Below are 22086 nucleotides of genomic sequence, written 5' to 3' on the forward strand. Positions count from 1 at the left end.
CTGCTTTGATTCGTTCCAGGTGCTTTTATAACTGACACCATTTGCAGCTTAAACTTAATTACTGGGTATCTCTGAGACCGTGAGAAGAATAGGTAGTTCAAGGAGCCAACGTATCCTTTATTACGTACATCAAAATAAAGAACGTGTTTGTATAATCAGAGTAAAGTAATTATTCCCAAACCCTCGATCTTAAGAACAACATTACATTTCCAGTCTAGTAAGTTTCGAACTCTTATCTACAAGTAGAAGCAAAGCCTCTTCGGTCCCTTACTCTGCTCCAGTCTTTTGGAGTGATCAGAAGCGACATAGAACAATTTTCCTGCAGAAGGAGGATTTTCATTAGGTGCACATGAGTTCATCAGTGTGTAGGAAGCATCACATGCCAAAATACTCTCTTCTACATAATTGTTAAAGGGAGCTCCATTCTCTGGTCTAAATGGTCACCCTATGAATGTCCCAATGCTGACAGCATTGCAAACCCTCGTAGAATTCATAACCATTCTCATAGGTTTCTGTAGTTTATTTGGGAATCACTGCCCTGGAGTCTGTGATAATACTGAGTATTTTTTTCCTCCTTAAGATTTATATTTTGTTTTCTGTTTTTGATCAACAAGTAAATGAGACAAAAATAGTCCATCAAATATAAACCTGCCATAATCCAAAAACCTCTTTAAAAAGCATATAGAAGAAACTGGAAGAACATCTGTTACGGTAGAAGAGTTTAGGGTTCATAGAATTAAAAAATGGTCCATATACATTCTGAAACTTATCCTCCATCTCTCAATAAGCAAATGCCACTCTCTCTTTTTTTTTTGGCATCAAGATCAAGGAGATCCTCCAGCCTTTGGGTGGAGTTGATGATTTTCAATTTCAAAATACAAATTTTGGGCACAAATTTTGGGTACAAAATACAAATTTTGACACTAAAATAATTGGTGCACTCATCATCTACTGTTTTTGCGCTGAACGCAAAATGAATTAGATGAATTCACATAGCTGCTAAAACAAAGACGTTCAAGCAACCACTTAGTTCTCCTCCCCTACTGAAGCCAAGGTTAAGTACTGAGATCCTACAGGAAGGCTGAAAAACACATGGTTCACTGGCAGAGCATCAGCATTATAGCAAGAAGGTCTCTGGTTCAATCTCTGGTCTCTACAGGTGAAAGAATCAGGTAATCAGTGATGTGAAAGAACTCACTATTTTTTTTTACCACCAAGTCACATCTGATTTATGGTGACTCACTAGGGCTTTCAAAGCAAGAGACATTCAGAGGTGATTTGCCATTGCTGCCTCACTATATAACAACTTTAATCTTATCAGAATTCTAAGGCCATTGCTTTCATCTCCTGCATGTGAGCTCCCAAAGGCACCTGGTGGGGCACTGCGAGTAGCAGAGTGCTGGACTAGATGGACTCTAGTCTGATCCAGCAGGCTAGTTCTTATGTTCTTATGATAGGAGCTGATCTTTCTCAGCATTTCCCTTCCCCCAGCTCTTTCCTTTGAGGCTACAAAAAGACATTTTTGAGGGACAGAGGACCCTTGCAGAAAAAAAGAAAAGAAAAACTACACAGCTATGGTAGTTGTGAGGCAAAGAATCAGGTGATCTACCCCTCCTTCCTCTTTTATCAGCAGAATGCAAACAGGATCCATCCCAATGTGCACATGAACCTGTCTTAAGGGCTAATTCTAAAGTCTTGTCAAATCCATAAAAAGTACTTATCTTTAACACCAGTGGGCCACAGCATTATACAAACTGAAAAACAGTAAGGCATAAAGAGAACAACAAATAATGTCAGCACACTCAGTGGTGAAGACATCTGTTGCATGTTATGAAATATGACCTTTTTAGCCCAACCACAATTGAGGCTGTTTCATAACTAACATTTAAGAACCCCACAGAGCTCTGGACCATTTGTCAGTATCATTTCTGGGGACTGATTCTGTTGGAGTTTCTACATGAAGAGCCAATGGGTCCAGATTTTTGCAACTGCCTACATTTGGCCACTCCTCTGTGCAGCAAGGTAGGAGTAGCCAAAGAACTGCCCCCAATCCAAAAACCCTTTACAGGGTTAAGTAGGCAGCGTTACAGAAAAAGAACGTATAGGAGACCAAAGTAGAAAAACTAACATTATTTCCCCAGCTGATCTTGCTCAGCTTCAAACTCCCCTATTAGACATGGAGGCGGGATAAGGAAAATTAGGAAGAGGATTAAAAAATATTTGTATGTCACCCCCCCTCCCCCAATGCTTCAAATCCACAATTCTAAACTTTCAAATCCAAAGAATATATTATTATAATGGGCCGGCAGTGATACACGGCGACTGTATCTGGAGGGACAACACAGCCATAGATATACTGGCCTTGTCCTTTTCCTTAATGGCAGCTGATTGGGAGCTAGACTAGCCGTGCTGAGATACTGCCGGGCTTTTCACAACCTTGTAATTACAACCATCCTGGCACGGCTTTTTTGTCCCCTCCAAACAATATCATGGGCAGCTTATGATCCCTTTGCTTTTCTTCTTGGGAGGATTAATCATGTTCTTCCCACTAGCAGGTGGGATGGATTATTGTAACTCGCTCGATGCTGGCCTGCCCTTGAGACTGCTCCGGAACCAGCGGTGGGATTCAGCCGGTTCGCGCCACTTCGGCAGAACCAGTTGTTAAAATGGTGCTTGTAAACAACCAGTTGTTAAATTATTTGAATCCCACCACTGTCCGGAAACCACAACTGGTCCAGAATGCGGCAGTGAGAGTGCTCACTGAGACTCTGGTGGGGAAGTTTATAAGACCTGTATTCTATCAGATGGACTGGCTATCGGTTGATTCCGAACTGTCTTCAAGGTTCTGGTGTTAACCTTTAAGGCCTTGAGTGGTCTGGGACCATCGTATCTTTGGAACCTCAATGTCCCATACTGCCCATGCGGGACCTTTTGGTCCTCTGACAGCAATCTCCTGGTGATCCCTGGCCCCAAGGACATTCAGCTAACTTCCGCAAGAGCCAGGACCAAAAAGGCTGACTTTCACTAGAACCAGAGCCGAAAATTCCTCCTTGGTGGAATTCGCTACAGATGGACATTAGGGCTCTGCGGGATATTAACCAATTCCACAGACCCTGTAGAACTGAGATGTTTCGCTGAGCTCACAACTGGAACCTTATGGGCCATATTGTATCACGCTGGCCCCCAAGATTGTACCCCCTCCTCTTCCGCCCACACAGGATTTTATAAAACTGGGGTGAGGGCGGGGTTGACATATGGGCAATGTGTTTTGCTAAACTGCCATCTGAGAAATTATTTCATATGCTGGAACGTTTTGACTATTAAATTATTTAATGTTTTTAAGATTGTGACTTAATTATGTGTGCTAACCACCCTGAGCCCAGCCTCGGTTGGGGAGGGCGGGGTATCAAATAAAATAAAATGTGCACTGCAAATAGCACAGCTGTACATGGGAAACCACAACACCTGGCAGAGTCCATCCCCCCCCCTTGCAAGTTACAATATACCTCCTGTGTCATCCCTAACCATGTGAAACTAATTTGGATCATCTCAAAGGTCTCTTTAATCACAGATCAAGTTTTTTTAAAAAAAATCTATGAATCACATTTCTGTTTTTTATTTTTAAGGATTAAAAAGCTGCGCTTCAAAGCGCAGTTGATACCCCCAATATATCATTAATAAAGACCTATGTAAACACAAATAGAACCGAAGGAGAAGTATCAGAATGAAAACTGCTTCCAATTTAATTTAGGCTTGCCAAGCAGTCTGTGGAAGTCGGAGGGAGAAGATTTCAACATGTGATCAAGGGTGTTGACATATGGAAGGCTGTGGGAGGGTGAAGGTCTCTTCATGTTTTGCTGCATAATTTAGTAATGTTTCTGGCACCAGGGTCTAGCTGCATGCTTCTAGTGAGAAACAGTTTCCTGTCTCCATATAATTCATCAGCTGTGGATTAGAACAGAAACACAATTTTGAACAAGCACTACCAAGACTTTCACAGGGCCGATGTGCCGCCTTCAGTCCCCAAAAGTTTTTCAGCTTGACAATCTATAGCCGTGGTGGCGAACCTTTGGCACTCCAGATGTTATGGACTGCACTTCCCATCAGCCCCTGCTAGCATGGTCAATTGGCCATGCTGGCAGGGGCTGATGGGAATTGTAGTCCATAACATCTGGAGTGCCAAAGGTTCACCACCACTGATCTATAGGGATTGAATGTAGCCTGAAAGGGAAGCAAGAGGAGAATTCACCTTCAACTTGCAACATCTTCCCCATGTTTTTTGCATACAGGTGAGTTTCGATATGCGTAATTGCAAAAATGCACTGATACTCAGCGTCCCAGGAGCCACTTATGGCTTTTCTGAGCACTATTCCCCAACATAGTACCTGCCCAGAGATGCCAGTTGCCTGCTCTGTGCAGGCATTCTCCTGCCACTGGGCCTTCCCCACCTGCCCCAACATCTGAGTGTACAGGCAGAGAAATGTAAAAAAACACAACAGCAACACTGCATGGGAGTAGCCAACTTCCACCTATGTTTACTAACCACCCTTTGAAGGGAAAAAAGCGTTTTTTCCTTCTTGTCACAAACGTGGTAGGCTGTGAGAAGGATCAGCAACCACTACATCATTTACAACAGAATTCCTTCCATTTTCACTATTCCCTTCTTTCTCAAAGAGGTTCAGGGTGACACATAGTCCTCCTAGTAGTGACTGGTTCAAGATAATCCAACTTGCTTCATGGCTGATTTGGGATTTCAACTCAGGTCTCCCTGTAAACCAATCTAGTCAATACTATTCCACAATATTGGAAAGGGAAATGCTAGCTTTGTTATACTCTTCTCACAGAAAGATGAAAGTGAGGTCACTAGTGGTGCGGCGGAAGTGAGTGCTTCCACAGTAGAAAATAATCCTGAAGGACTATGAGCAGGTGAGCAAGCGAGCAGTGAGTTGGGGAAAGAAACGGGGGAGGTGAGCAGGCCTGGTTTGGTGTTTGGGCTGGGGGGAGGGGGAGAAGGAGGGGGAAGCTGTTGCCAGGCCCTGCAGGAGAGCAGCAGCTTGTCACCATTGTCCCTGCCTTGGAGTTTGTGCTGGGGAGCAGCGGGAATGAGGACGCTGTTGCCAGGCACAGTGGGAGAAAGGTGGTTGCTGCCGCTTTCTGGCTGGTCCACCTTGGTATTTGGGCTGGGGGGGGGGCGCACACTAGGCACTAGGACCCAATGAAAGCATTCTATAAGAAAGGAGGTCAAAGAAGTGATGGTGAATGAATTCAAAATCTCCTGAGACCTTTTGGTGAGACACAAGGACGTAGGTAAGGGTGGGTTCTCGGGTTTAACTCCCACATTCATGTCCGAAGCTCTGCCCACCCGTTTGTGGGTTTTTAAAACATTTTAGTTTTTTTGGGTTTTGGCCTGCAGGGGGAGCATTGTTTAGGCTAGCAGCACCAAACTTTCAGGGATTGTTTAGGGGACTCTCCTGATGATACTGCCCAGGTTTGGTGAGGTTTGGTCCAGGGTGTCCAAAGTTATGGACTCCCAAAGGGGGTGCCCCATCCTCCATAGTTTCCAATGGGAGCTAATAGAAGATGGGGGCTACACTTTTGAGGGTCCATAACTTTGGACACCCTGAACCAAACTTCACGAAACCTGGGAGGTATCATCAGGAGAGTCTCTTACTGATACCACCCAGGTTTTGTGAAGTTTGGTCCAGGGGGTCCAAAGCTATAGACTCCCAAAGAGGGTGTCACCCAGCCTCACCCCCGAACCCCCCCATAAAAAATCTATACCTATGTCCCTGGTGAGACAGAGTATAGCTACCTTGGGTAGCAATATAAGTAGAAAGGTGAGATACAAATGCTGCAAACAAACAATAATCTTCACAACATCAAAGAATTCTAATCTAAAGTTGACATAGCCAGCAATGTGCCTAAAGCAAGATGGTACCAAAACAACTTTGAAATACTATTCAATAATTTCCATCTCCGGGAACCAATTGAAGAAATGCCAAGGAAGTTTTTCAAACAACCTCTTATAAGAGTTTCACCCCGATCCAGAGAAGCAGACCTGTCATGCGAACTTCTGAAAGCTTCCTGGCAATTTCCCATTTTTATTTGAAACTCTGGACGTACAAAAATATTTTTGGTGGCCCCCCAGAGAAATATGATAAATATTCTTTAAAAGATATTGTTTTCTAGGAAGGAAATTTATGAGCAATTACCAAAAACAGAGGAATGCAGGGAAATATCCTGTATTAACAACACATTCGCTTCTTTTTTTAAAAAAAGTAATTTCTCCCCCAAAGCCTCAACTTTCATACTGTGATCAAAAACAAATGATACGATAATGGAAAACATTCACAAGAATATTGTGTATATGTATTGCCACTGATGTATCATTTTCCTCTAGTGTACTCATTTTAAAATGCGGGCAGTGATCTACCATACAACACTAATCCCATGCATTTCCATAGGCTTGAATTACTCTATACTATGGTGGAACTGGCTTATTTTGACCTGCAGGCCCTATTCCACCCAGTCCACTACCCAGCTTCTCCTGAAAGGGGCTTCCTTTCTCTCTCTAGGGCAGGGGTCTGCAACCTGCGGCTCTCCAGATGTTCATGGACTACAATTCCCATCAGCCCCAATTGGCCATGGTGGCAGGGGCTGATGGGATTTGTAGTCCATGAACATCTGGAGAGCCGCAGGTTGCAGACCCCTGCTCTAGGGTAACTGCTGCCACCCCTGACCTTTGTAAGAACTTCTTACTGGGGAGGGTAGCCCCCCCCCAGCTTCCTTTCCAACTCTGAAGCCTAGCCTCTGTGTCTCCCACTTGCCCTCTCCTGGGTGCCACAAGGACGGTTTATGGCCCAATGAACTCCTGGTAAAATAGCTGCCTGCCAACTGTCAGCCTTCCTCCTGGCGCCCTCCTTTTCCAATAGCGTGTCCAAGGCAATGGAGGTTTATGTGGTACAGAGGACTGCTACCAGTATCCAACATTAAAAAGGTATTTATTGAAAAGAAAATGTTTACAAGCAGACTTGTATCGCAGCACCAGATTGAGTAAGGGATTCCAAAAGGAATGAGAGATGAACCCAATTCCTCTATCCCTTTCTCTGGCCAAATCCCCACTGAAAATTTAATCTAGATACAACCACGTTTCAAAAGAATCGACACCTTTTCATCCAGGTTCCAACATCCTCACTGCAGCATGTTTGTAGTGAAGACATCCAGGCCTGCCCCTTGGGGTGCAATTATCTAGTGAAGACATCTAGTCCTGCAATCAGGGGTGCAATTATTAAGCAAGCAGCACCAAAATTTCAGAGTACCTTTAGGAGACCCTCTTGATGACACCACCCAGGTTTGGTGAAGTTCAGTTCATGGGGCCCAAAGTTATGGACCCTCAAATGTGTAATCCCATCTCCTATTAGCTGCCATTGGAATGTTTTTTCTCTCAAAAAGCTGCATATATAAGCAGCTTCAGGAAAATCCTGTGATATGGGGGGGGGGGGGCGCCAGAAATGGGACTGATCTGTGTTCCGCGGTTCAGCTGTGAGGAGATCTCGAGGAAACCTGGATATTTCGGGTGACTATCCCAGGATTAATCGCCAGCAGGAATTAGCCCTAAGTACATACCCCATTAGTTGTTAAAGTAGGGCAGGTTCTTAAACTTAGAATATTACTGATTTCACAGATTGTGCCAGCTCCCCAATCAAGCACATGGTCAAAGGAGGTGCCCCCTTCCAGATTCCAGTAAGAGATCTGCCTCCTTCAATGATCCAGCCGAAAGGGAGAGTTCCTCTTTGCTCCCAAGGGGTTCCCACTCCCCACCCTCTTGAGCTGGTCAGTCTGGGTCAAGAAAGCTTTTCCAGCTTGATCCAGGTAGCCTTTTCCTGAAACCCTTCTCTTCTTTTTAAAACCTCCAAATCAGAGACACCTGCTTGGAGAAGGAGGGGGGAGTGAACCCATCCCATTGTCTCTTACTTATCTGTATTAGCAACTCCAAAGGGTGGCTGAGTGGGGCTGGCAGTCTGTTTTTTTTTTTAAGTTTAAAATGTTCCCTCAGAAAGAGGGGGGGGGTGCCATTTCTTCACATATGGATCAAGCTTATGTATTTAAACAGAAATCCCAATAGCAATAAACCGTGGCTCATCCAAAGCGAGTCAGGAGAATTTATAAAGATATCAGACACGCATGCAGTTGATATGGTTGTTTTTCTGAAAATCTGAAAATGAGCATATCAAGAATTATGAGGATCAATGCTAAGGCATTATATTAGGCGTTATATAGGGACATACATATGGGCAGAGTTGTGTCTCTGACTAGAGCTACCAACTCTGTGTCAGCAAATTCCAGGAGATTTAGGGCAGTACCTGGGAACTGTGAACTATGGGAAATGGACCAAGTTCAGCAGGGATGCAATCCCAAATAAAGTTCACCCTCTGAAGCCGCTATTTCTTCCAGAGGAAACGATCTTTTGGTCTGGAGAAATCCAGGCTGGAAGTTGGCAACCAATATTTCACACACAGAGAAGGGATGTGGAAGTAAGCCTGCTAAATATATTTGAGTCATAATTAAATGAAAAGGGAAGTGGTAAGTTTTTGTTCCCCTACCTACAAGCAATCTTTTTGATGATTTATATAACTATTGTCAATTCTACCCTTTATTTTCCTTTTATCAATCTAATCCTCTGAGGGGGAAGAATACTTTATTGTAGATGATTTGCGGATTCCTTTGATGTTTTTGGAGTTAACCATTACAATTAAGGCTGTGGCATGTTTTTACAACTGTGTTTTGCAAGCGCTTTAAGATTACTGGCGCTCTGAATAAACAATCTGAATCAAGTTAGAACCGCAAAGGAATTCCATGAGCGGGCCACATCAGATGAGATGACAAAGGGACATATGAACTGTACAGTCAGAGGAGACAGGACCTCTCAATCAACCAATCAATTCATCAATGCGATATGACTCTCTAGCCAAAAGACTTGCCCAGACAAAATATTAGTATCTGAAAACCTAATAAATAACGGGGTGGCATTTGCCTTCATACAGAGTTTTAAAAACTGAATTTGAGAACAGAAAAGTATACATCAAGATAGTTTACATCAGCAGACAACATTCACCTGGACAGCAATTTTGCAAGTGATCAAGCAGAGACATTTTCTAGGTCACTAATCCTGGTTCTGCAATTCACCAAGTAGTCAATCTTTTGATAGACCTACAGGTGATTTTATCAACAATGAAGCCAAGGGGTAGAAGACAGGACCAAACAGACATGTACAGACATGCAAGGGAGGGGAGGGAGGGGGCCTGGCATATGGACATGGCCCGCCCACCCTAGCAGACAGAGAGGAGAGGGGAGGGGAGGGAGGGAGGGGGGAGGGGGAGGGGTGGCATGCAAGGGAGGGGAGGGAGGGGAGGGGTGAGGGGTAGCATGCAAGGGAGGGGAGGGAGGGGTGAGGGGTAGCATGCAAGGGAGGGGAGGGAGGGAGGGGTGAGGGGTAGCATACAAGGGAGGGGAGGGAGGAAGGGGGGAGGGGTGGCATGCAAGGGAGGGGAGGGAGGGGAGGGGTGAGGGGTAGCATGCAAGGGAGGGGAGGGAGGGAGGGGAGGGGTGAGGGGTAGCATGCAAGGGAGGGGAGGGAGGGGTGAGGGGTAGCATGCAAGGGAGGGGAGGGAGGGATCAGAATGAAATGTTAAGAGCAAAATAAAATGTTCTAGAGGGAGAACAGCAGTCAGTGGAGTCCCCTCAGAGGTCCATATTAGGTAGTATGCTGATTAGACTGCCAGGTAGGGATCCAGGAGACAGTTCAAAACTGCCAATAAGCTTGCTAGGTGACCCTGGACCAATTTTCTTCCCTCTCTCTCTCATCGGTCATTTTTTTTTTCTGTAAGGGCTGTATTCACACAGAATATATTCATTTCATGCTTTATTACCTGTCTTCCCATTTTATAAAGTCCGCAAGTCAAAGATTTTTGGCAATATTGTAGAGAAAAGGCTAATTTCCCTTGGATAAGAATCAGCAAGTATTCACTAATAACAATGATGCAAAGGGTAGTCTGCAGTTCCAGAAAGAAAGAAACTGTGTCAATTATTTGCAGCTTTCACCGAGCATCCTTTGAATATTCCAAACACAACATGGGGTACACCTCCCTCGGATACATTATACAGGACATGCCATATTTGGAATACTTTAGAAAACAACTACAAAAGGAGCAGAAAAAAGGGTAAACAAGGATTTGGAGAATATTTTGGCTTTTAAAGGACAAGGTTCTTCCGCACATGCAGAATACTGCCCTTTCAATCCACTTTCACAATTGCTTGCAAGCGGATTTTGCTATTCCGCACAGTAAAATCCAGCTGCAAAGTGCACTGAAAGTGGATTGAAAGGGCATTATTCTGCATGTGCGGAAGGGGCCCAAGTCCATCAGTCGCTTTAGCCACAATGACTAAGTGGAACCTCCATGTTCAGAAGTACTAATGCCACCTGAATACCAATGGCTGGAGAGCCAACAATGGTGGCGGGAGGGAAGACTGGATCCCCCACTCTGTTTACAGGCCTCCTGGTTGGCCAATGAGTGAAACAGGGTGCTAGAATATATAGACCCTTTGTCTAATCTAGCACAGTTACTGCCATGTTCTCTATGACAGAAGGCATTTGGAATATTTCAGGTTGGCAAAAAAAAGTCAACCAGTAAAGGCCATGTGACAGAAGTTTAAAAAACTATCCACAGTACAGAGAAAACAAAGATTTTTTTTCCACTCTTTTCTAGAATTACTGAACACATAGTTACGCCCTGACAGGCGGTAGATTTGGGACAGACAAAAACAAAATATTCCTTTGCACAACACATAATTAATGTACACAGATGACTGAGGCAAACTATATTGATGGCTACTAAGCTCAGGTGGCTGCAAAGGGAGATGGAACATATAGGGCAAAAAGGCCTCCATTTGTTTATTTAGAGAGCTATATCCTGTGTTTCTCCCCAGTTGGAATTATTAGCCATGATAGTTAAATGAAACATTCATCTTTGGAGACTGTCAACATGCCACTACTAGCAGTTGCTCAGCAGCAACAGTAGGGACAAGCACACATGAGGAAGGCAGGATGACACTTCTGTCATTTTGCAGCATGTGAAAAACAGAGTCCGAAGTTAGTAGAACTGGTGAAAACCCCAAAAGCTTTTGTTGCTAATATAATGCAATAGCATTGTGGTCTATTGCAATGCATACTGTATGTATCACCTTGCTTTTACTGCGTGGCCTTCCACCTCTGTGACCCAGTTTCTGCACTGTCATGCCGTTGAGAAGTTGCTTGTTTGCCTTTGTCTGAAAATTCTGTTAATCACAGTCCTACTGCATTGTTTATTGGATGGCTTATGCTGTCTGGTTACCTTTTAAAAAATATTTTGTAATCTGCTTGAGTCTTGTTGAGAGAAGCCGACCCTATGTGAAGCAAACACGTACATTGAGTAAATATATCTCTGTCCAGCTTGTAGGCATCTGAGTGGTCACTGTGATAATGAGAACATGAGAACATAAGAACAAGCCAGCTGGATCAGACCAGAGTCCATCTAGTCCAGCTCTCTGCTACTCGCAGTGGCCCACCAGGTGCCTTTGGGAGTTCACATGTAGGATGTGAAAGCAATGGCCTTCTGCGGCTGTTGCTCCCGAGCACCTGGACTGTTAAGGCATTTGCAATCTCAGATCAAAGAGGATCAAGATTGGTAGCCATAAATCGACTTCTCCTCCATAAATCTGTCCAAGCCCCTTTTAAAGCTATCCAGGTGAGTGGCCATCACCACCTCCTGTGGCAGCATATTCCAAATACCAATCACACGAGAATGTTGTATAAGGCGGATGTTCCTTCAATCTGACCCCGTAGGGCTCTTCCTGTGGTTGCTTTGGCACTTACTGCTCAATGTTCCATTGAGCTTTGGCAGAACTGAGAGGGCCAGGCTTACCATGAGTCAGTCTGGATAACAACATGCATTTCCACTTCTGTCCTTTATTGTGGTGTGACATTAAAAATCCGTGTGGGAAAACACGGAGCTGCATTGAAAGCCAGAATGGTCTAGTGGTTAAGGCTGGGGGCATACACTGAAAATGCTGGGGGGAAGAATTAGGACTAATAAAAGGAAACACTTCTTCACACAACGTGTGATTGGTGTTTGGAATATGCTGCCACAGGAGGTGGTGATGGCCACTAACCTGGATAGCTTTAAAAGGGGCTTGGACAGATTTATGGAGGAGATTTATGGCTACCAATCAGATTTATGGCTACCAATCTTGATCCTCTTTGATCTGAGATTGCAAATGCCTTAACAGTCCAGGTGCTCGGGAGCAACAGCTGCAGAAGGCCATTGCTTTCACATCCTGCATGTGAGCTCCCAAAGGCACCTGGTGGCCACTGCGAGTAGCAGAGAGCTGGACTAGATGGACTCTGGTCTGATCCAGCTGGCTTGTTCTTATGTTCTTATGTTCTTATGATGCTAATCTGGAAAACCAGACTCCTCCACATGTACAGCAGACTCTAATCTGGGGAACTGGATTCAATTCCATGTTCCTTTACATGAAACCTGCTGGGTGAGCTTGGGCTAGTCACAGTTCTCTCTGAACTCTCTCAATCCCACCCTACCCTACAAGGTGTCTGCTGTGGGGAGAGGAAGGGAAGGTGATCGTACCCCACTTTGAGACTCCTTATGGTTCAGAAAAATGGGGTATAAATCCAAAAAGTCTTCTTTTGACGGAGAACATGGGTCTATCTAAGCCAGCACTGTCCGTTCTGACTGGCTGTGGCACGCCACGGTCTCAAGAAGAACACTTTCATATCACGGGTACCCAGTGGTAATGGTATGGATTGAAACCAGAGTCTTCTGCATGCTCTTGCCCTGAGCCACCGGCATGTGCCTGTGTATGTGTAGTGGGGATTGCTTCCATTCCAGTGCAAAAATGTTGATGGCTGTCCCTGTCATTGTGAAATACACCAATACACTCTGCCTACACCAAGCTCATATTTGTTTCCATTTCCTTCCACACAGCCAAGGAGGAGAATGATCAGGCCAGCAAAGGCTGTGCTCTTGTTATGTCTGGCTTTCCACTGTCAGGATGAGGACATCCAGAGGGGTGGGGAGAGTAGCTTCCTGCCTTTCCCAAGGACACGTTCCATACTTCCCCAGATGTGCAGGCCACCGCCATACAGATGTGCCCTGACAAAGCAACAGGTGATGCAGACGGGCTTAAACCCAGCCAACTCACTCCAGAACTTCCCAGGGATAACACAAAAGGAAAACAAGAGAGACTTTACAGTATTCAAAAACTTTACGGCTTCAGCTGCGTGGTTATTTCTGGAGTGTACTTAGCCTCTTTGGTTAAAGGAACTGAACTGGACTTCTGGGAGAGGAAAAACACGATTCCTGTACTTTAAAAAAAATGTTAAAATTAATTTTTATGGCAATGCGAAGTCAGGGAAGTGTTCTTAAAGACTGGCTGCCCGCCACAGGGTGGAGCTTTGTTTTGGTATCCTTTTAGAGCTTGCAGGTGTTTGGCATGAGCTGGAAATCAGGACAGCTGTGATGGTTCAGATCTGCTATTTCCCTCCCCATATTTCTCAGAAGTGATGCAGTTGTGGTGATGTCTTACACCTGATAGCCTCAACTTGTGTGGTATGTCTAACCGAGTTGCTACAAAAAAGTCTTCCCCCATTTTACGGGCTTTCATTTTTATTTTTACAAGCTCGCGGCAGAAAAGTGAGAGCGAGCGTCAAAAGGCTTAGATTGGGGGGGGGGGGGGGGTTGTTGTTTTAAATCTGGAAAGGACCCAAACACAATCCATGTATCCAAAGCACGAGGCCCTGTCAATCCACTGTGTCATTTTCTTATTTTGTTTTCCACCCTGGCCCTCCACAAATGAACGCAATTGCAAAATGCCCCCCCCCCGCCCCACTTCTACAGAGATCAAGATATCTGTTTGCATTCCACATGCTTGAAAGTTAAACATCTTGATGCTGCAATGGTGCACAGTACCTGCTTTGTTTGGTTTCTTGTTCTGTTACTACTTTTGGAGAGAGAAAAAAAATGGAAGAATGTCTATTTTAAATTGAATTTTAAAAGGACACACACACATACACACAGAGAGTTTGTTTATGTTCTGAAAACCTGAATTCCACATTGTATATCATGCACAAGTTCCCACGAGTACACTGAACAGGCCCATATTGAGATCATCTAACAAGTGTTTAAAACTTTTAGGGAATTCTTTTAATGCAACACACAATCTTGGCTTGATTAAAAGGATCCCCCCCCACCCACCCCCAAATGAATGAAAGCTTGGAAGTTGTCTGGCTATAAAAAGCTGTTTGAAAATGGCCAACATTGCTGTAATTTTCCTGATTGCAAAAAGTTCTGCAAACACATTGTCTCATTTATATGTTAACCAAAATAAGTTCTCTTCAATTTGTTGGCTTTTTTCTTTGATATTTTCCCCCTTCCAACACTACTATGTCACTGAACCTTTTTTTAAAAAAATGCCTCTTTTAAAGTCACAACTAGAAAATGCATTTCCAGTTTATTTACAGACCCAAATAGGGTTGCCAGCCCAGAGTTGGTAAATTCCTAAAGATTTCACAGCAGAGAAGAAGAAGAAGAGTTTGGATTTATATCCCCCCTTTCTCTCCTGCAGGAGACTCAAAGGGGCTGACAATCTCCTTGCCCTTCCCCCCTCACAACAAACACCCTGTGAGGTAGGTGGGGCTGAGAGAGCTCCGAGAAGCTGTGACTAGCCCAAGGTCACCCAGCTGGCGTGTGTGGGAGTGTACAGGCTAATCTGAATTCCCCAGATAAGCCTCCACAGCTCTGGCGGCAGAGCTGGGAATCAAACCCGGTTCCTCCAGATTAGATACACGAGCTCTTAACCTCCTACGCCACTGCTGCTCCTAGAGCCTAGGGAAGGTGGAGTTTGAGGAGGGGACAGACCTAATTCTGGTTATGATACCAGCTGAGTTCACCCCTTGAAGCTGGCATTTTCTCCAAGGGAACTGATCTGGAGATCAGTTGTAATTTCATGAATAAAACCAGTACATATTTTGGTATTTTCACTTCACTAACCATTACACTAAATCACAACCTCTTTTTTTTAATTTTTTTTTTAGTTTGGCTGCTTGGTAGGAAGAGATTGTCTGTGTGGTCCTTGAGGAAAGCAGCCCTTCATCTGCATTGTGCATGGCCTCTCGCCAGACATCTCTCTATTTCTGTGACATTCTCTAGGGGGGACACATTCAGAAAGTATTCATAATTTTATAAATGGAACTTTTCAGAGTTTCGCTTAGAAAAACAAACAAGTCCTGCGACGCCATTTAGATGCCAAGAATATTTTTCTTCTACTTTTTATGATAATTATACCCAAAAAAAATTCAAAAAGGAAGAAAGCATATTCCAACTTCAGTGCCCCAGCTAACAGCCTTAGGCTTAGTTGGGGTCAGGGGAAGAGAGTAAGACAAACAGATAGGGAATTTAACCCTCAGGCAACATTGCATTTGGAATATAATTTCCACCCCAAGCCAAATTCCAAAGTATTTTGGGGTAGAAAAATTATCTCCAAACATTTTTGTTTTGTTTTTGTGTTATTATTGTTAAGAGATTGGACAGCAAGAAAAGAAACAGTACACAGAGCCCCCCTAAGGGGATGGGAGTGTGTTTTAAACAATAAATAAATAAATGATAGTAAATAAATAAATAAATAAATAAATAAATAAATAAATAAATAAATAAATAAATAAATAAATAAATAAATAAATAAATAAATAAATAAATAAATAAATTATAATGTTTGCATGAAGTCCAGAACTCCTGAAGGTTTACTTTCAGAACCCAGTTTCCTCCCAGTATGATCTTTAAGTATGAACTTTCAGAGTATTACAGATGCTTGTGTTTCACAGCACTTTGAAGTCACGCAAGATCACAGTTTTAGCACCAGCGTGTGAATAAACCACTAACGAAACTCTTGTAAAACTAATATCCTTTAAGTATTCACAACCAAGGCTTGAATTGCTATGAAAGTTCTGAAATGAGAAAGCTGGCTTCCCTACTGACCACAAGCAATGCCAGAAATGTGCTGTCTTATTCATTACTTTGCTGTCCTTTTGACTATTTGCATGGACACATGAATAACATTTCTTTCCATATGTCCATGTGAGCTAAACACAGCCTCCTAGCTGTGACCTCCTAGCTAGTGTGGTGTAGGGCTTAAGAGCAGATGCACTCTAATCTGGAGAACTGGTTTCAATCCCCTGCTCTGTCACTTGAGCTGTGGAGGCTTATCTAGTGAACTAGATTAGCTTGTGCACTCCAACACATGCCAGCTGGGTGACCTTGGGCTAATCATAGTTCTTCTGAGCTCTCTCAGCCTCACCTACCTCACATGGTGTTTGTTGTAAGGGGGGGGAAGGAGTTTGTAAGCCCCTTTGAGTCTCCTTACAGGAAAGAAAGTGGGGATGTAAATCCAACTCCTCCTCCTCCTCCTCCTCCTCCTCTTCTTCTTCCATCATAATCATAATCATCATAATCATAAGGCAGCCCCACTGGAATCTATCAGAGCCTGTTCCTTCTCAGTAGTGGGCCACATTCTTTCGTTGGCTTTGTTCTGTTGCTGGGTCTTTTCTCCTTATCTGCTGGCCATCCATAGAGAAGGGGAGAAGTCTTGGGGCAGTGACCAAATTGGAAGCTGATGATTGGCTGTACCTGTGCATGCCACTCACAGGTGAGTCACCAGCTGCCATTATCTGATTGGTGGGTGTTGTCTGGATTGCTGTGGACTCCCATGTGCTTACTATATCATCAGTGCCTTGCTATTTGTTATTTGTTTGGTATTCACCAGAGCAGACTATCCACTGGAAACAAACAATTGCAGCCACTTTTCCATTGGCAGCTGGCCACCACTGTCACAGTAGCCTTCAGGACTGAGCTGCCAATGAACTTTGACCTATAGACACATCCTTTGAGGGTCAGATAATGAGGTTTAATTTTTTGTATGGATGACTTTAATTTAACATTCTAAGCTGCCTTAAGCAACAAAGGAAAAGCAAAGTCTAAATATTTACATAAATACATTTATAACAACAATAAACTGGCAAACATCAGAGCTATAATTACTTGTGTTGATTGATTCTACAATCAACATGATTTACCCTAGCTGTTTTTACTGTGTACTGAGTATTCTACCATATAATTGACCAGAATATTCCAATTTATATCCTAGTCAGACTTTGCTGAATACTTGTATTGTATTATGTGCATTATCTACAAAACTAGCTCACTTTGTATCGTAATACAATCTGCATAATTTGGGATAGTAATTGTTTTAGAATAATTAATGCAATTAGCTTCAGAGGAAAAACCTCGGTAATGTTCTGATACTTTTAAAGGGGTAATTTTGAAAAATGCCTTCATTAATGCAAGCAATTTTAATGTTTCAAACTGTATGAATAATGCAAAAAAATGCATTAAAACTCTTTATTTATTTGTGAAATAAATTAATATTTTGTAGTCTAAATGGGACATTTTAGCATTGAAATAATATGCAACATCATGCAACAAATCAAAGGATAACTCCTTTTAGAAGAGTTTGGATTTATATCCCCCCTTTCTCTCCTACAGGAGACTCAAAGGGGCTTACAATCTCCTTGCCCTTCCCCCTTACAACAAACACTCTGTGAAGTAGGTGGGGCTGAGAGAGCTCCGAGAAGCTGTGACTAGCCCAAGGTCACCCAGCTGGCGTGTGTGGGAGTGCACAGGCTAATCTGAATTCCACAGATTAGCCTCCACAGCTCAGGTGGCAGAGCTGGGAATCAAACCCGGGTCCTCCAGATTAGATACACGAGCTCTTAACCTCCTACGCCACTGCTGCTCCCTTTTAGGATATCTAAATATATTTGCAGAAGCCAGCATGGTATAGTGGTTAAGGCAACAGCCAAATTCAGTTCCCCACTCTACCATGTGAAGCCTGCTAGGTGACCTTGGGACAATTACAGTTCTCTCAGAACTCTCTGCCCACATAGAGACAAGCAATGGCAAACCACCTACAAATGCCTCTTGCCTTGAAAACCCTACAGGGTCACTAGAAATCAGCTGTAACTCGATAGTACTTTCCACCACTAAACATATTTGCCAGTGAAATTCTGCATACAAATTTAAATTAAAACCTGAATCTCTGGCCCCTTCCGCACACGCAAAATAATGCATTTTCAAACCACTTTCACAACTGTTTGCAAGTGGATTTTGCCATTCCGCACAGTTTCAAAGAGCACTGAAAGCAGTTTGAAAGTGCATTATTCTGCATGTGTGGAATGAGCCTCTGTTTATACTACTGTAGTTGATGAGCTTTTACACAGATTCAAGTTTTCTCCATTTTAACAACATGAAAACATTTAATTAACTCAAGAGGAACTTTTGGAACAGAACTAGAGATATATATAAGCAACAAAAAGAATCTCAAAAATTGGCCATTTTTGATAACTGAGTCCATCATCCAGCATATCACAAGCTCCCAAGGTAAGTAATGTGGAATGGTACTGATCCACGGTCATGGAGCACACCAATCCAAGGTTTGCAAAGCCAATCCCTGTGCTCTAAAGTTTTTTCCTAAATGCAACCACTTTCAAGCTCTGATGAAAAGTTGTGGTAAATGATAAAGAAAGCAAACAGTCCACAGATCTGACTTTTAAAACACCTCCAATAATTTAACATTTATTAAACTTCTTTGTTAGTTTTATTAGAAGCTTATTTTATTTGTTTGTTGTTTAGGGAATTCATATGCCACTACTCGACACTCTTGCTCAAAGCAGCTTACAAGTAGAAAGTCATAAAAACACCACAGTTTTCACTATGTTATGTTATGTTATGAAAACAAGCTATTAAAAAAGCATAAGACCAACAATAAGCACCCATCGAAGTGGACAGCATTCCAAAGGTAAGGTGTCATCACTGAAAAAGCCATGCATGGAGAACAGGGTTTGGGAGACAGATCTTAAATTGCTTCCGTAACAACATTAATACACAATAAAAGTCCATGACAGCAGCAAGCATTTGAGCATCAATAAATAAACCCAAAGGACTGACCTGAGGATCCGAGAACACCTGCTGCATGCTATTGATTGGACCATATGGAACACCACTGCCTTCAAAGAGTTCTAACCATTTGGCAGTCTCTTTTTCCAGAAACCTGGAAATAAAGGAACATTTCAGCCAACATTTTTTTTTAAAGGCTAGCTCCTACCCAAACAGTCAATAATAAAAATGTTCTGCACATGTTCCTCGGAAACAGTGAGACCAAGCCTTGGGGGCAGAAATCATGGTTAGGCTTACTTACAATTCTATCTGATTTTCTGATGCAACCCAGCAGTGATGCAAACCAAAATTACCAGCAGTTTAAATGTAAGCCAGTGCATTTCCTCCCATTCTTAATTATAGTAACAAGCTTCACATTTTAAAAAAAAATCATGTCTTTATTTCACAACAAAAAGGATAGATGTGATGTGGTGTGCATGAAAAAGCCGTCTTATTTTTAAACACAATGATCCAATTCAAAGCCTCACCAAAGTTTTCTCCACTGATACATCCAAAACACATGTCTCAATTAACAACCACAACTGTTGGTCAGATAACAACATTGATTACATATTTACATGTTGTATGATTGTAATATCTGTCCTGGGGTCATCCGGTTTTGCATATGATATACTATACTTATCCTGTACAAACTGGAATTCCTCGGTTTACTTGGTTGCCTCCTTGAGGCCATTTAGAGAATCCTATTTTACCACTATATTCACATCGTTAGACATACATTTCTTGTTTTTGTTCGTACAATTTTTAGTTCTCCTCACTGGTCAGAATTACTTAGTGGCAGTGCACAAACAGTTCTGAAAAAATACAAACAAGAATCAACTTTAAAGCAAACCATTTATATTATTAATGCTTTTCTCCTCTCTTTTTGACATTCTGAGTCAGAGGCAAAAACTGGGTTGGGATTGTTTGGTTTCCTGCATCATGTTTCAATCAAAGAAACAAAGCTGAAGGGTTACCAAATCCTTCCGCATGTGTATAAGCTACTTCATTATCTTGTGAGCTGAAGATGTAGAACAGGGCAACCATCATGTTACATGCAGTCTTGTACAAACCTGGAGATGTTGTTGAAGAACTTGGCCAAGTTCTTGTGTATAATCAGCGTTTCAGTAAGCAGTCTGGACTGCTGGAATGTACTTGCAAAAGGGCAATAATGCTGATATGTTTATATTCAAGCACCACCACACATCAAAAGGGAATGTCCAGACAACTGTGAGCAAAAACTGTGCACTCATTAAATTTATATTCTGCCTTTCTTCCACTGAACTCAAAGCAGTTAAGACAGGGTGTCCAAACAATCTCTGATCCAGGAACTGCCTAGACCCAGATCTGCTTAGGTCCAGCCAAAGTCTCTGTACAAAGATGTACATTTTCCAGAAAAGTGGAAGCAATAGAGAGGGAAAGTTTTTCTCTGGGGTGGGAGTCTAGAAATCTGGAGAACAATTAAAATACAAAAAAAAGTCCTTTTCTTAACTAAACCTAGGCCCTTTTCTATCTTAAAATAAAATGTACCGTATCTTTCATAACTTCGTTAGCATATAAATGGTACTTCATACCATATTGATGAAATTTAAATGTCGAAATAGCTTCGTTTTGATTGAACAAAATCACAAATGTGTCCAATGTTAAATAAAGAGAGAAAAACAGAGAAGGAACTGCAAAATAGATGCAGCTGGGCCTACATAATAGATATATTTTAGCCTTTGCCATCTAAGAAGTAGGAGGGGGCAGTTTAAATCAGGAACCATAAATTTTATAGTAAACAAAAGGAGATTTATTATTTGGCTTTAGAGACAGTCTGCATACAGTACCAGGATTCTCAGCACATATGGATCTGGAGTTAAATAGAAGACAACACTGACCTCTTGAATAGTATATTATCATTGCACACATTGTATGCCCTATTAATTGTGGACAAAAATTAGTCATATTTGACCGATACCAAAAGATGTTGTATGTTTCAACACAGGAATTGTCTTTACCTACCGTAATTGATACAGATTGTCTTACATATGAATTTTCTTACTGATATGGTTTTTAGAAAATATTTTAAGTAAAACCAACGGCATCTCATTTATTCCAAAAGATAAAATATTTCATCGCAGGGCTTTCATAAATACCCCAGTATTCTAATTGGTTAGAAATAGAGAAAACTGATATTTATAAAAGTTTCCTTGACTGCCCTTCACAAAAAAACTAGGCTTGCCATTTGCCCACTGACAGCAGACAATCCTCTGCCACTGATTGTGATACTCTAAACTAGGACGTTCCACAGTCTCTACAGACCATAGAGATAGGAGGAATCAGAGGTGGGATCCAGCAGGTTCTCACAGGTTCCCGAGAGTAGTTACTAATTATTTGTGTGTGCCGAGAGGGGGTTACTAATTGGTGATTTTGCCATGTGATTTTTGCCTTAGTTACGCCCCTCCTCTCAGCAGTAGAGTGCACAACTTGAAGCAGTCTAGCAGGAGGTGCACTGGCGTGCATGGCAGCCTGCGCCTGCATGCATTAGTTTCCCGCCCAAGGACTGGCGCAGCGGCTGTGTCCTTGCCACAGCCCTGCCCAGGAATGCCCGGCCATGCCCCCGTCATGCCCTGCCCAGCCCCATTGGTGTTACGCCACAGTTTGAATCCCACCACCATGGGAACCTGTTACTAAATTTTTTGGATCCCACCACTGGGAGGAATTCCTAGAAATGGTGAAAGTTCCAGAAGCCTGGAACTGATGCCATATCTCTCCAATACTCAATCTGCAAGTGATATCACATACTCCGTGTCATCACACCTCTGAAACTCAATCACTGTCATTCTTACTGTCATTCTTACAGCAAAGAGCCAAGGCCAGTTCTGTTTCCTGGGCCCTCTGAGCAACCTGAACTGCCCACAGCAACACAGGGAGAAGCCAGCTCTCAACTTCCCATTGGACTTTTATGCACTGCTTTGGCATAAATGCACTTATGCAGAGTGACCAA

General features: G+C 42.8%; 1 protein-coding gene across 1 annotated transcript in view; it reads right to left on the minus strand.

Annotated features, from left to right (window-relative positions):
• The window catches only part of SUGCT (succinyl-CoA:glutarate-CoA transferase), a 366990-nt gene that overhangs the window by 207613 nt on the left and 137291 nt on the right, over positions 1-22086 (minus strand). Inside the window, exon 12 of the mRNA XM_048511745.1 lies at positions 19110-19212. Within this exon, the coding sequence (XP_048367702.1) occupies positions 19110-19212 (103 nt within the window). The remainder of the gene's footprint in view (positions 1-19109; positions 19213-22086) is intronic.

Source organism: Sphaerodactylus townsendi, linkage group LG11, assembly GCF_021028975.2.
Source record: "Sphaerodactylus townsendi isolate TG3544 linkage group LG11, MPM_Stown_v2.3, whole genome shotgun sequence".
NCBI lineage: Eukaryota > Metazoa > Chordata > Lepidosauria > Squamata > Sphaerodactylidae > Sphaerodactylus > Sphaerodactylus townsendi.